At 44.9% G+C, this 14,855-nt stretch overlaps 1 protein-coding gene across 1 annotated transcript in view; it reads left to right on the forward strand.

Moving 5' to 3' along the window:
* The first annotated feature begins 5,666 nt into the window (after positions 1 to 5,666).
* Positions 5,667 to 14,855, forward strand: part of RAB1A (RAB1A, member RAS oncogene family) — a 29,275-nt gene continuing 20,086 nt past the window's right edge. Inside the window, exon 1 of the mRNA XM_083495337.1 lies at positions 5,667 to 6,241. Coding sequence (XP_083351463.1) covers positions 6,219 to 6,241 — 23 coding nt within the window. The 5' untranslated portion in view covers positions 5,667 to 6,218. The remainder of the gene's footprint in view (positions 6,242 to 14,855) is intronic.

A 14,855-nucleotide genomic window follows, 5' to 3' on the forward strand; every position in this document is an offset into this window, starting at 1 on the left:
TACATGCTTTGTCCAGGCTTTTTTTAAAAAATAAAAGTCGCTCTGGGATGCATAGAGCAGAAACATGCAATATTTTATTACTGATAACTGTTACTTCTGTACATCACAGTGACAAAGTTCTGTGTGCTGCTGATTTCACACAAGTTGCGCAAATCAGTGCAGATTTTCGACCTTTGGTACTAGCACTGATAGTCCTGCCACATTGGAGGCAGTCAATTGCCGTGGTAGGCAAAACTTATAACATTCTGTAGCAAATTTGCAATAACCATGCCTTATTAAAGTAATAAGTAAAGTAATAGCTGTTGGAGCAGCATACATCTTGTGACACCTCTTCGTAGACTCAAAGAACTGTAGAGTTGGAAGGGACCCCAGGGGTCATTTAGTCATAATACGCAGCACAGGGGAAGAACATGTTGGTGCCACACCTTGTACTACTCTAGAGCATTGACATATCCTCAATGGCACAACTTTAAACGAGTTCTAGACCTAGTTCTGAAGTGAAATGGTAGAGTAATTAATGGAACATGAACTGCAGTGAACAGGTTATCCCATCCCCAGGCTGATAAAAGTTGCTAAATGTCCCCTCCCCTCTTATTTTGTTCCAGTAGGGGTTCCTGCCATGTTGGAAGGTAAAGGTGGCACTACTAAGTTAAAAAGCAGTATGTAAGGTTCTGAACGGCTTCTAATCTGGGAGGCACTTGTTCTAGCAGAAAATGAACTTTTGGCCCTGGGAAGGACACTTGGCAGGCCTAAAGCAATATTTGTGTTGCAGCTCCCAGCATAAAATGAGCGGACATCTTAAAAGCTTCTGCCATTACGCTAAAAATCCCCTTCTCACATGATGCAGACAATGATTGCATTTGGAAAATAGTCCATGGAAACTGGAAGCGACCCACTAGTTCGTTGAATCTCTTCCAGATTCTCTTCCTGATCTGTGACCAGGTGCCTGGAGAGACTATCTACAGAAAACAAAAACATTCTGCCTGCAAAAAAGGGTGAAGATAAGAATACATTGACATTTTAGGATATAATCACAGCTTGCCATCTCAGTGGAAATATGGGCTGCTGATAATTATGGGCTGCCTTTGTCATTTGGACACTGCTTTTGTTCTTTACAAGGAAACAGGGTTGCTGTTACCTTTTGGTCCACAACTATTTCTTTAACCAGTTTTAAAACATCTTTGGAGACATAACATGAGAGCACTAGTCTAATGTGAGATGTCTGAACGTTATAATTACATTCACAACCACCCAAATCCTTTTGCTGACTTATTTAGGGAGCAAGGAGTTATCTTCCAATTCAGATAACTGTTTTTTTAAGTTTAGCTTTTCATTGTACCCATATGCTGGCAATGAATAAAATGCAAAATTTAGAAATAAAATTGTGTAGGAAACATCTACACAATTGTTTTCTGATAGAGAGACTTGCTGGATCCACCCTCCCACGCACACAAGAGTTCCAGGTGTAAGAGGGTTCTTTTGCTCTGCGCATGCACGTGCATGATCAAAGTTGTATGTGTCCCTCAAAGGAACATGAGAATATTATCCCTTATTTTGCAACAGATACTCAAGAGACAGAAAACAACTGTAAGCCAAGTATTTATCATCTCCCTTCCCACCCCTACTTCTTTGTTCCTCTTAATAGCTAATTCTGGCCCCTTGTTGTTTGGTGCTCTGACCACTTATCATTGTGTCAGTCTGGACAGGGTTTGAAGTATTTGGTTGAGCTCTCCAGTATTAGTACCAGAATCTGCTAACTATTGTTATGCTCAGTTTAGAAAGGGAAAAGCATTCTCTTGATAGCTAGCAGGTTGTATGTACACTCCTATCAATGTTAAATAACTGACATTTTTACTGCACTGGCGGCTCTGCAGAAGCGTCAAAACATATCGGTGTTAAACCAGGCAACTTCTCTGGGATGCTGGTTCTCTGAACAAGACCAAGCTCATGAATATGCTTTTGTGCTATTTACATTATTTTTTGCATATATCCTATTTGTCTAGGTCAGGCCTAGCCAGTGTAGTGCCCTCGGTGTTGTTGCACTACGGCTCTCAGTGTGCCACATCTACTGTATGGTACTTTTCAACTTGTTTTGCAGGTGCAAACAAATGTTCTGTAAAGGGAATTATGCAATACTCAAATTAGTAGTTAACTCATTTCAGTTGTCCATTTGCTTTTATCCCGTCCTATGAACGTGGGATCAGGCTGAGCGCCTCCCATGATTTTCCATATGACACACATTGCAAATATTGAGCAATATGCAGCATTCACTACAATTCTACACCAATGTTGTTGTATTTTGAACAGAAAAGCTTTACATAAAAAAATTTAAACACTACAGTGCATACAAAACAGTGACTCCCAACAACTCAAACAACTTTGGAACTCCCTCTCTAGAGAAGCTAGACTGGCTTCCACCAGCAGGTGAAGACTTTTTTATTCCAACAGTCTTCCAGGAACTAACTTTTTTAAACGAAAGGGCTGGGGCCAAACAGTTTTTATTTTAATTCTTTGTATAGTTTTAATAGATTTTGTTCACGTATATAGTTTTACTTCTATCAGTGTTTAATTGTTTTTAATGGTGGCTTTTTCTCTTTTTTTGTTGTTCTCATTTTTATAGTAAGCTGCCTTCAGTCCCATCAGTGGAAAATGTGGGTAGAAATAAATGTATGATAATAATAATAATAATAAGAAGAATAAAAAGAAGAATAATAAGAATAAGAAGAATAATCTCAAGAGATGCCCATGCCAAGAGTGCTTCTAGTTTCTACTCGGGACGTTGTGGTCTCCATGGGAACTTTGTTCTGAGCCCAACTCATACAGTGGTACCTCAGTTTAAGAACAGTCCAGTTTAAGAACAATTTGGTTTACAAACTCCGCAAAACTGGAAATAGTGTCTTGGTTTGAAATCTTTACCTCAGTCTAAGAACGGAATCCGAACGGTGGAAGGGCACCAGCGACGGGAGGCCTCATTAGGGAAAGTGCGCCTCAGTTTAAGAACGGTTTTAGTTTAAGAACAGACTTCCGAAACGGATTAAGTTCGTAAACCGAGGTACCACTGTATTAACGAACACACACCAGAGCTATTTTTCTGCACAGAGCTTCTGGTGGCTGCTAGCAGGAATTGTGTCTAGTTGAGTTCTGCATGGTAGTGAAAAATCAGTAAATTTCGAAAGACAAGTAGCTCCTCAGAAAGTGAATGAACAGTTGCTCACTTTGTTGCCTTTGCTATATTAATTTGCTAATAAAAAGCTATTCGTGTTTAGTCTGGCTTTGATGTGGCTTTGAGAGAGCAGTGTCTAAACTGGCAGTATCCAGATCAACCCCTTGTTGCGAGTAACCAGATGGTGGTTTTATTCTGTACACTATCAAGGGCACTGACAAGAATCTTGGAATAGTGAAGGCAGTGATCTGTGCATTGGATCCTTGTACATCCTTGGCTGCTTAAATTAAATTTAAAGCCTTAAATTAGTCTTGCTATTTCTATTTCTCTTTATGCTCCAATGCAGGAGGAAGGGCCATTTGCAAGCAGAAGATCCCAAGTACAAGCTCCAGAGAGGACTGGGAATGTTCCCCACCTAAAAAGCTGGAAAGCTTCTCTTATCATTGTAAACAGAACCTGATTCCTACAAGATGTCACCTCCATGTATAAAATTACCATGTTCTGACAGGATGACTGTTTTATAGCAGTGGACCTCCCATCTCTCAATCAGATGGTTGTTTCCAACTTTCTGTACTCAACAATATTTCACAGATGAGAAAAGGGACACTTGTGTATTTGTAACACACACACACACCCATTCTCACACCAAGGATCACGTGGTCCACCTCTGCTATTACGCAGGAAAAACAGGAAAAGTGTGATTTTGCTATTATTTGACATAGTAATATTTCATTACACAGTCCAAGATGAACCTTGCCACCTACAGCTTCTGGAATCGCTGAGCATCACTTGATATCTTTGTAGCAATGTGTATGTTGCGCCCCCTTAAACAAACCAGTGGTTTAGTAGATAAATGAGGAGAGCGCCATAGCTCAGAAGGTCTTGGGTTCAATCCACAGAGAGGCTCCCTGCCTGGAAGCTTGGAGAGCCATTGCTGCCAGTCCGTGTAGACAATACTGAGCTACATGGAGCAATGGGCTTGACTCGGTAGAATAATAGTAATAATAATAATAATAATAATAATAATAATAATAATAATAATAATTTATTATACCCCACCCATCTGGCTGGGTTTCCCCAGCCACTCTGGGTGGCTTCCAGCAAAATATTAAAATACAATAATTCATCTAATATTAAAAGTTTCCCTAAACAGGGCTGCCTTCAGATGTCTTCTAAAAGTCATGGGAGGGCATTCCACAGGGCGGGTGGTACAAGACAGCTCCCTGTCTACGTTCCAGCAGGGCTGGCCCTAGACATTTTGGTGCCCCAGACAAACCACAAAATTGCGCCCATTCCCCCAGTCAGGGGAGAGGGGCTGAGGAAAGATCTACAGGGATTGGAGGGGGGGAGAGAATAAAGATCTGCATCTGTGATGATAGATTGGGCAAGAGATGTAGGATATAATACAATGTTTGAGGATTGGGAAAGATTGTGGAAGAAAGGGGTCAAGTTCACCGCATTTACTGCGTTAAAGGAAAATAGAATGAAAATGATGTACAGATGGTATTTGACTCCTGTAAAATTAGCAAAGATATATCATAACTGTGATAATCTATGTTGGAAATGTAAAGAAAAGGAAGGAACATTTTATCATATGTGGTGGACCTGCCCCAAGGTGAGAGACTTCTGGGAAAAGATATATAACGAATTGAAAAAGAATGTTGAAATATACATTTATAAAGAAACCAGAGGCCTTTCTTTTTGGAATAACAGGCTTGGAATTGCCCAAGAAAGATGTTAAATTATTTTTGTATGCCACAACTGCGGCTCGTATTTTGTTAGCTAAAAAGTGGAAAACCCAAGAATTACCAATGATAGAAGAATGGCAGATGAAGATTATGGATTTCTCGGAGGTAGCTGACCTAACTAGAAGAGTCTGCGACCAGAAGGAGGAGGAGTATCAGGAAGATTGGATCAAATTTAATGATTACTTAGTTAAATATGTTAAGTTAAATTACGTGAAAACAGCTTGCAGATACTTAATTGGTTTAGGATTTTATTTAAGTGATGAATTAATATGTTTAATTTCATAATGTGAAGATCTAAGGATGTTAATGTTTAAGTTAAATTTTTTTAATAACTGTGATTTGGAAAACCGTTAAAAGGACATGCAATGAAATTCAACCAAGGGGAAGCGAGGAAGTCACTCAACAATGTTATTAAGTGTAATTTTTAATAAGGCTATGATTTTTGTTTGTTTTATGTGTTTGTTTGTTTATAATGTTGTGAAAGCTAATAATTATTTTTTTTTGAGAATAACGATCTACATGCTCCTGTACACCCTGCCTCCTGAGGCGTCCTCCTCCCCTTGCCTCACGACTGGGCCGGCCCTGCTGTTCTGGGACTCGGATCAGGGGCCAGAGGTAACTTTGCCCCTCAGTTCGAATCCCGCCCTCCGCCTGCCGGCGTGGCTCCGCCCACACAGGCTGTCAGGCCCCGCCCCTCCCTCCCTCCCGTCCGGCGAGGTCAACGGCTCGCCCGAGCTGCCACGTTTCCTTGCTGACGTTAACCCGGCCGGCCTCGCCCGCCAGCCAATCCGCTACCAGAACATCGGAGTTGAGTCAACCGGGAAGCCGCGGGGGGAGACAGGCGACCCGGACCGCGCACGCGCCAGCTGCGCCGAGGGCGCCGCCGGGAAACTGAGTTCCCTCCCTCCTCACGCCTCCGCGGCGGTCCGAGGGCCGCCTCCTCCCGCGGAGACTCCATTTCCCGGCGTGCCCCGAGAAGGCCTCCCCCGCTCGGGCGCCGCAATGTAAGCCCGGCCCCTCCTCTCGGGTGCCTCTCTGTTTCCTGGTTCGCGGGGCCGGCAGCCATTTTGGGATCTGGGTGCCGGAGCGGACGCTGCCTGCCGCCTGTGAGGGGAGGAGTGGAGCCCGGCCAAGAAGGGAGACGCCGCGTCCGTTTGCCGGTGCTGCCCTCCGCTCGCCCCTCCGCTGCTCGGTCGGATAAAGGGAGCCTGACCGCCGGGAGGAGCCGCCGCCGCCACCGGTGGGTCTGACCGCCGCCTGCTCCGCGGAGCGAGCTCGTTCTTCACAGGCCGCGGGGCCCCGCTGACATGTCAAGCATGAATCCCGAATAGTGAGTAGCGCCGCGCCAGGAGAGGGTCGCTCTGCGCCTGCGTGTGGGCCGAAGGGGGGGCTATGAGGGGGAGGGGAAAACCCTAATTCGGGGTTGGGGGCGACGCGGAAGTCGAAGGGAGTAGGTGCGGGGGGGGGGAAATATCTCTGGGGTGGAGGGGGCTGGACGCGGGGTGGGGGGGCGGTGAGTTGCTCCCACCGGCCCAGCCCCAGAAAGCAGGGGGCTGAAGGGCCTGCGAAAAAGTGGTATTAATGGAATATTGGGGCGGGGGTCCTGTGGAGACGAACTGGTGGAATTGAATGTGCCTGAGGGTTTTTCTCCCAAGTCCTGTTGTGGGGCCGGGAGGGGGACGGTTTGGGCGCATTTGGCCGGCGAGGATCTATAAAGGGGCCCCAGTATTAGGGGAATGGATGTCACAGGTTGCTTCCTGATGACATTCTCGGTAACAGTTCCTGCTGTGGAGAGATATATAGCCTGATGTGAGTTGTGCACCTCTACTACTATAGTATGCAACTATGCATACTACTACTTAGCGTCTGCGCTCCGCTATTTAACGTTTGAGTTGCATTCACCATAGGTGCGCAGAACACAAAGGCACAAGAACAGATTCTGGCAAAACAATCTCTTTTAAAAAGTGTTTGTGAGATATGGTTTTGCCCAATACCGTTCTTGTGCCTTTGTGTTCTGCACACCTATGTTGTATGCAACTCAAACTTTAAATTGTGGAGCCCAGATGCTAAGTAGTAGTATGCATACTTGCTGGCAAACCTTATAGTAGAGGTGCACAACTCAAATCACACCGTGTAGAATGCTTTCACTAACACACTAGAGCTGTGTTAGTATTTTAATCTCTGAAAGTCAATGGGGGCTGTTTTTTTAAAAAATCCACTTTTTCTCCAGTGAGCACAGGGCAGTATATGTGGCTTGCCTCTTTTTAATCCTCACAACATTCCTTTGATATAGGATAGGTAACTAGTCCAAGGTTACCCAGGATAGAATCATAGAATTGTAGATTTAGAAGGGACCATGAGGATCATTTAGTCCAGCCCTCTGCAATGCGTAGAAATTTTGCCCAGCATGGGACTCGAACCCACAACCCTGAGATTAAGAGTCTTATGCCGTAACAACTGATCGCTTGCATGAGTTGTGACTGAATGGTCTCCCAGGTTTAAGTCCTGTGCTCTGACCCCTGCTTTGTGCCCTCAGCTGTAACTTTTAACTGTAATCTCTCTCTTCACCCCCTCTTTTTCTCTGTGACCCATAAGTGTATTTATTCCTCTCCCACCCCGTGGCTACAGGCCTCCCTGAACTTCTCTCTCTCAACATTTCTTCTGTTCTCTTTATACCCCATGGCACTCTTTCCCTCTTTGCAGGTGCAGTCTCTATCTTCACTTAGGTATCTCAGCGACACCCTTCACCGTTTGCCTTACAAGTCTCTACAACTGCAACTTTGTTGCTATGCCTGTCAACTCTCCCATATTTGTCTTTCCCACCTACCAGTTTCTCTTCCCAGCCTCCCCGTCCCAATTTTCATTGTTTGCTTCTCTCCCCCTGAAGGCCTGCTGTCTTGTCCAAACTCCTTTTTCTTAGTTTAGTTTAGTAGCATCAGTATCTTAATGAAGGGATCTGAGATTCAGGTGAACATGCAGCTTAGTTGGCCAGCTGCAGAAGACTGGAAAAACTGGTATCAGTGTCACTATGTGCTTCAGAATATAGGAGGGACAGTACAGAAGTAGTGGTGCAGACTATCTCCTGTCCTCGCTCTGTTATGATGGACTTGGATTGCTCTTACACAAATGTGAAGATAGACCACAAATTCTGAGCACCTCAGGTTCCCGTATTGGTGTTTTTAGGTGGTTTACTGCCTTGCAATATTTTATTTGAAAGTGTGGTCAATTATTTTTTTAAAATAAATTTAGCAGGGATGGGGAACGCAAGGGCTGCATTCTTTTCTGTGCAACTTTATGGAGCTTGTCAGTGGTGAGCAGGTCCAGAGGCAAAAGTGGGTGGAGCAATGAATGTAAGTTTTACCTTTGTACAGTACTTTAGTACTCACACACGTCCTTCTGTCACCCATCCGGACAAGCAAGAGGCACTTCCATAGTTAAGAACACATTCCAGCAGAGCACAAATACTAGAGGGTGTGACTGGGGAGAATCTCAAGGGTCAGACAGAGGGGGGTTGGATCAGATTCTCTACTCCTGCCATATAGGAGCACAGTCAACCCAGAGGCCTTGTGGTTTCAGCCCTGCTTTAACAGAGAAGTCAGTATTATTTCCATAGTGCAGGAAGTGGAATGAAGCTGGGAGTAGCCATCTAGTGGATTTAACAATTGAGGCAAGAAATTGTTGGCTGAAAATTGCACTCTTAGCAGTTGACTCTGTTTACACTACTGAAACACTTTCGGGCTTCAGCTGTCTTCAAAATGTATTAGAAACTTAACAAACGTGAAGGTGAATGAAAGGGAAATGAAGGAAGCCTGTAATGTTGTCCCATGGGAGTTTGGGTTACAAACAGCAGTGGTCACAGATGGGGAGTGAGAAGATTTTATGACACGTCATGAAAAGTTAATGATATTTTCTCCTCTACACTGAGAAGCAATTGCGCACATAGCAGGCCTACTTTACTTACGCCCTTAAGGCTGCCATACAAGCTTATTTTCTAATGAACCCTGCTGTTTTGTATTAAAATGTAGTAAAGCTTAGTTGATTTCCCTAAATTTAAGCTGTAAGGAATAAAGTGAAGTCTTGTCTCATTCTGGCAGTTCATCTAACATACTTTTCAACCAATTGCTGTTGACTGCTTGACATAGATGTCTACCCTTCACTTAGCTGCTGGTCATGTGCTCACCACATGATGCTTACAAAATGCTTTGTGGGCTTAACGTTAATTTTGCAATGTTGCTGCATCACAGTGATAGCTTCTAAGAAAAGAAGTTATTTAGCTGTTTAAAATGGTTGTTTAACTGTTGAACTTCTTTGACCCCTGCACTTTTTTAAGTTCCTCCTCTCTTGAGAACTGTGTAGGCTGCTATCAGGAGATCATGTTCTGCTTCTGGCAACAGCAGTGACACTGTAGGGCAATAAATCTAAATTTATTATGACCCTCAAAACTTTGTATGGGGACACTAGGCAGGGGTGATGTTGGGGACTGACCCTGGGTCTTTTGTGCTAGACCGTGGTTCATCTCACCTCCCCCAGTCCAAAAAAATAAAAATAAACCTGCCTATAGGATGGCTGGGTGAACTGCAAAGCACAGTGCTTTGAGACCCCACCACCCTGTTTTCATTTGCTTCCCAATTCTAGTATAGATCGTGGTTGTTGAATATTGTGTGTCGATGGTATTGACTGGTGATAGGGGACTTGTGAATATATGCAATAGCTGAATGGCATGTGGAAGGAGAAGTGTTTGTGAAAGAGAGCAGGAGTGTTATGTTAGATATTGGACAAGATTTCTTCAAGTTTTTAATAGGTGCATGTAGAATGTAGGTGGGGTGTAGGACCCAATCCATTTATTAAGTTCTTCTCAAAGTAGACCCACTGAAATTAATCAACCTAAGTTAGCCATGTTACTTAACTTCACTAGGTCTACTCTGAACAGGATTAGCAATGGCTATAACCCACTATACCAATGAAATTCTTTTGGAAACCCATAGCAAGAGGCAAAAAAGTTTCCCCTATGAAATTCAGCCAAAATTTTGCACCCATGCATGTAAATTAGCATAAGCACATTTTCTGCAAATTTATTTCAAGAGCCTGTGCTGTGAGTCAGCCCCAGCTCTAGGAAGTTTATATTTGTTTCTAATACTGTATTCTGCAACAGAAACATTAAAGAAATGGTCAGGTGTTGTATCCATGTTTCATCCTAATACCCCCTTTTGAAAAAACAACAACAACACAGCTGTAACTTGTTTTGATATGCTGTGGATATTTAAATTGCAGTAACAAGTTTCTTGATGTTTCAGATTGGAATACTGAGTGATATCTTTTTGTGTCTTTGAAGTGAGCTCATAGGTAGCAGATAATTTCACATAAATCTGTCTTGTCTGGTAAATAATTTCAAGAGGTGAATCTGTTGACTCTGTGGAGCTGTGATTATTTTAAAGAGTGCCAACGTGAAGTTTGCTAGGAGTCTGCTGAATTATCGGGAGGGTGGATGGGATTAGGAAATATAGTCAGATCATTGTGGGGATGCGGAAACAGCTGATTATTAAAAAAACAGCAAGTTACCAAAGACAAAATCCTCCCACAGCTGAGAGAAAGTTAAGTAGGTACTACTTAATTTTGGACAGATTGTGTCCCAGCCATCAAGAGACTCAGGTTGTGTTTTCACATGTTACTTTGATTTGCAATAGGATGTTAGAGTGGTACTAGTACTACTAACTTTAGAAACCCATTTGATCTGCATGAATGGTGAAGAAAAAGCTAAGATACACATCTTTTTAGCATTATATGGCTAAAGTACTGCACAGAAATTCTGCCAGTCTAAACTTGGGTTCCAACAATCTAATTTGTTGCTGCATCCCGCACTTGATTATGGCTGGATTTAGTTTCTCCTCTTGTGTTCTGCTGAAATTAGTAAGAAAAGAGCATGTGACTGGGAGATGGGGGACAGAGAGAGCTCAGAGCGTGGGTCAGCAGGGTTCAGGGAAGGTATGATGTGAGGGTTAGGCTATGACAGGGGTCTGCAACCCGCGGCTCCGGAGCCGCATGTGGCTCTTTTACACCTTTGCCGCGGCTCCGGGGCGGATACTAGCGAGGGGAGGAGGTGCATTGTGCGCCCCAACACTCCCCACTGTGGCGGCACTGTACTGGCTGTGACGTCGCATGGGGACGGTGCGTGCGTTAGTCACGCACCGTCCCGACGTCACCTTCCCGTCTGCTGTCAGATCGCGGCTCCAGAGATATATTTGTTTTAAATGTTGCAATGGTTTTGTGGCTCCCAGTGTTTTTTTTCTTCGGAAACGGGTCCAAGTGGCTCTTTCTGTCTTAAAGGTTGCAGACCCTTGGGCTATGACATCTGAGGCAGTGTTCAAAGCTAGGTACCACATGGCGCCTGGAACTGGGTTGTGGGGCTCCAAAACACAGTGTCTAGTCCCATTTGTGCCACGGTGCCCCACAGATCTCCTGGCTTGCACGGCACCAAAAGAATCACATCTTTTGGTGCTGCATAAGCCAGGTGATTCCCCACAGCCAGTCCAGCTCATCAGGCTTCAGCAGCTCCACTGATAATAAGGCTGCCATTCTCTGCGGCTTCCCCTGCCGCTGAAACGTCCACCGGTGCCAAGCCACTTCCTCTTCCTTTTTTACCCACTCAGCAGAGGCCACCTGGGCTCAGTTTTGTTGGAGCCGAGGCAGTGACTCCTTGAGACCAGGCAGCAGAAGGCTGGTGGCAGGGAACAGTGGCGAAGGCAACAGCAGGGTGCCGACGGCCACGGCAAGTGGCACAATCAGTGGCATACAGACTCCTACCCCCTGCCGCTGTGGATTCTGCCAAGATGCTGTTTGCGGCGGCTGCCTGGAGCCCTACCGGCACTGCAGTTGTAGAGCTGCTTGTTCTGCTGCTGCAACTTCTTAAGCAGCTCCCACAGCTTCCAGACTTCAGTGTCAGGTGTGTTATGGCTCCAAACAACCCCATGACCCTCTTGCTCCACAAGGCGACAGCAGCAGGAGAGCTCCTATTCTCCCTCCAGCGTTTGAAATTAGCCGGGTGCCAGTCGCATTTTGTATCAGGTAGCCAGCCTTTTGCGACAGGATGGAAATGTTCAGGAGCCACCCTTGGCACCTAGCATCTCCACCTGCCTGTTTGCAGTCAGCTGGCCTGCCAGCCACAGTGGTAGCAAATGACTGGTGCCTTATTTGCCCAGTAGCACAGCAGCCAAAAAACACCTCTTTTTTTGTTCTATGCTGATGGTGAAGCAGGTGTTTGACAGGGTAGCGTGGTAGCAAAATACGTGTCTTTTGGTGCCACACTACCCTGCACCTCCCCTGATTTGCCTAGCACCTTTTTTTCTGTGAGGCTGCCCCACTACCAGCATTTTGGTTTTTTAAAAAATGTTGCTTAGACATTTTGTTTTGGCACCGGCAACCTAGGTCCCAGAAGCCACATGACTCCTAGCAATCCTATCCCAGTTTCTATCACTGCCTCGCTCCCTCTGTCAGGTGGAGCTTTCCTAATTTCTTCCCCTTCCCCAACACTGCAGAGGATGGCCAGCCCCCTCTGCATGACCAGGCAGGGAAGCGAAGCCTCCCCTCTCTCAGCTACTGTTCCCTCCGCAAAGCTTCCCCCCACCCTCCCTTTTCTGTCAAAGCTGAGGCAGTCTATCTTCAGATCTGGATTTGACCCTGACACAGTCTTGGTCATCTTGATTATTGATAACCTTTGGAGAGAGGGGCAGGGAGATGTTTGACTTGGATGGCTTTTGATCTCTTAGCAGTGTTTGACCATGTTAACAGCATTCCTGCTCCTACCTGCAGGATTGTCACCAGAGGGTAGTGCTGGGGAACTGCTGCTTGACCTTGTGGTACCTGTGGTGTGTTGCTCTGTGGGGGTATATTCTGTCCACCATGTTGTTTCATACTTCTGTGAAGCTGCTGGGAACTGTCATCCTAAAATTTGGAGTGATACTCTCTTCTCTCTCCATTCCACGTGCATCGGAGAGGCTGTGCTGGACCAGCGTGGGGATAAATGATGGGCTGGATGGGGGACAATAAACTGAGGCTGAATGCTAATGATCTGGAGGTGTTAGAGATTGGTGGTCTTCATCTCCAGAAATTGGGGAGACAACTTGTTCTGGTTAGGGTTGTGCTCCCTTTGAGGTATGTAGCTTGGGTTTCTTCCTTAATTCCAGATTTTCCCTGGAGGCCCAGGTGGCCGAACTCCCTGCTCAGCAGGGCAGCAAGCTGAGACTGTGTGTGCTACCAGGGCCAATTCAAGGTGCTGATACTGGGGTAAAGCCCCAAAAGGTGTGGGGCCCAAGAATGTAAAGGGCTGCCTCCCCCAATACCTACCAATGCTTTTTTAATTGTTGAGGTGTGATTTTTAGGTGCTTTCAGTTATTTTTGGATTTTTTAATCTTCATCTCCTTAAGCTCCCATGTGAGGAAGGGCAATATGGAAATAAAATGGATGATTCTGATGACAAAAGTTCATTTCAGTTTCTGGTGTGTCTAAAATAGGAGATCAGCAGTGAATAATTATTTGCTGCAAATGTTTGTTTTAATGCAGTATTTCCATAAAGGGCTGCATCTTGTGTATGGATTAGTGAAGAATGTCATTACTATAGTCCATATAGATTTAATGGCAGCGATTTAGTGAGCTACTTTAGGCCCATCCAAGGACTTGTGCAGGTCAGTTGCTCTTTTTGCCTTTGTGAAGAATGCAGTCTGGTGTGCCAGATCCTTATGGAAGTATCCTTGGTTTTCAGAACTAGTTTGCACAATAGTAGGAGAGGCTAATGTGCAAGTGAAGCAACCCGGTGTAATGCCATTGGACATGTAAAACTAGTTGCACAGTTCTTTTGCTCCCAGCCCTTGAAATCAGTAAGAAGTGAGTTCTTAATATGAATAAAATAATGGCTGTGAACTAACAGTACAGTGGCACCTCAAAAGTCGAACGGAATCCATTCCGGAATTCCGTTCGACTTCCAAAACATTCAGAAACCAAGGCGCGGCTTCCAATTGGCTGCAGGAAGCTCCTGCAACCAATCAGAAGCCGCATATCAGACATTTGGGTTCTAAAGAACGTTCACAAACCGGAACACTCACTTCAACTTGCAAGGCGTTTGGGATCCAAGGTACGACTGTACTTAGCATGTTTTAATAATAGCACGTTTTAGCACATTAAAATCAAATGTTCTCTGGTATTGCTGATTTCCCAGTTCAGATATTCTGAAGAATGGACTGTATTTTATGTATTTGTAGTGGCCCAGGGACCTTTCATTCTGAAAGTGGGTGCAACAAAACAATAGAGGAAGAGGAGAAACATGCAGATGAACATGGGAAGCCTAGGAAATAAATTGATCATACATTCCTGTTTTGGTTACACTCTAGGATGAGCTCTGTCATGAGAGAGACAGGGTAATGTGTCCTTGTTAATTCTCCTCAACCCCTCAGCTGCTTTCCATACCATCGGCCATGGTATACTTCTGGAGCAGCTGTCTGAGTTAGGAGTGGGTGGCGTCGCTTTGCAGTGATTCCGCTCCTACTTGGATGGCCATTTTCAGAGGATGATGCTTAGGGTTAGGGTTCGGGCCTGTGAAGTCTTTAGTGTGGGGGAGGGTTGTCCAGAGTTTTGGAGTACATTGTCAGCAATATGCTGATGACACACAGCTCTTTTGCATCTGTAGGTGTGGCAATGGATGTTCTGGACCCATGTCTCTCATCCAGTAATAGACTGGGTGAGAGCCAATAAACTGAAATTCATTCCATAAAAGACTGAAGCAGTGTTAGTGGGTGGTTCCCTAGACCAGATGGATGGGCGGTTGTCTGGCCTTGATGGGGTTAGACTTCCTCTGAAGGAGTGGGTACGCAAATTTGGGGTACAGTGGTACCTCGGGTTAAGAACTTAATTCGTTCTGGAGGTCCGTTCTTAACCTGAAACTGTTGTTAACCTGA

This window comes from Podarcis liolepis (assembly GCF_965112155.1).
Source record: "Podarcis liolepis genome assembly, chromosome: 3".
In the NCBI taxonomy this organism is placed as follows: Eukaryota; Metazoa; Chordata; class Lepidosauria; order Squamata; family Lacertidae; genus Podarcis; species Podarcis liolepis.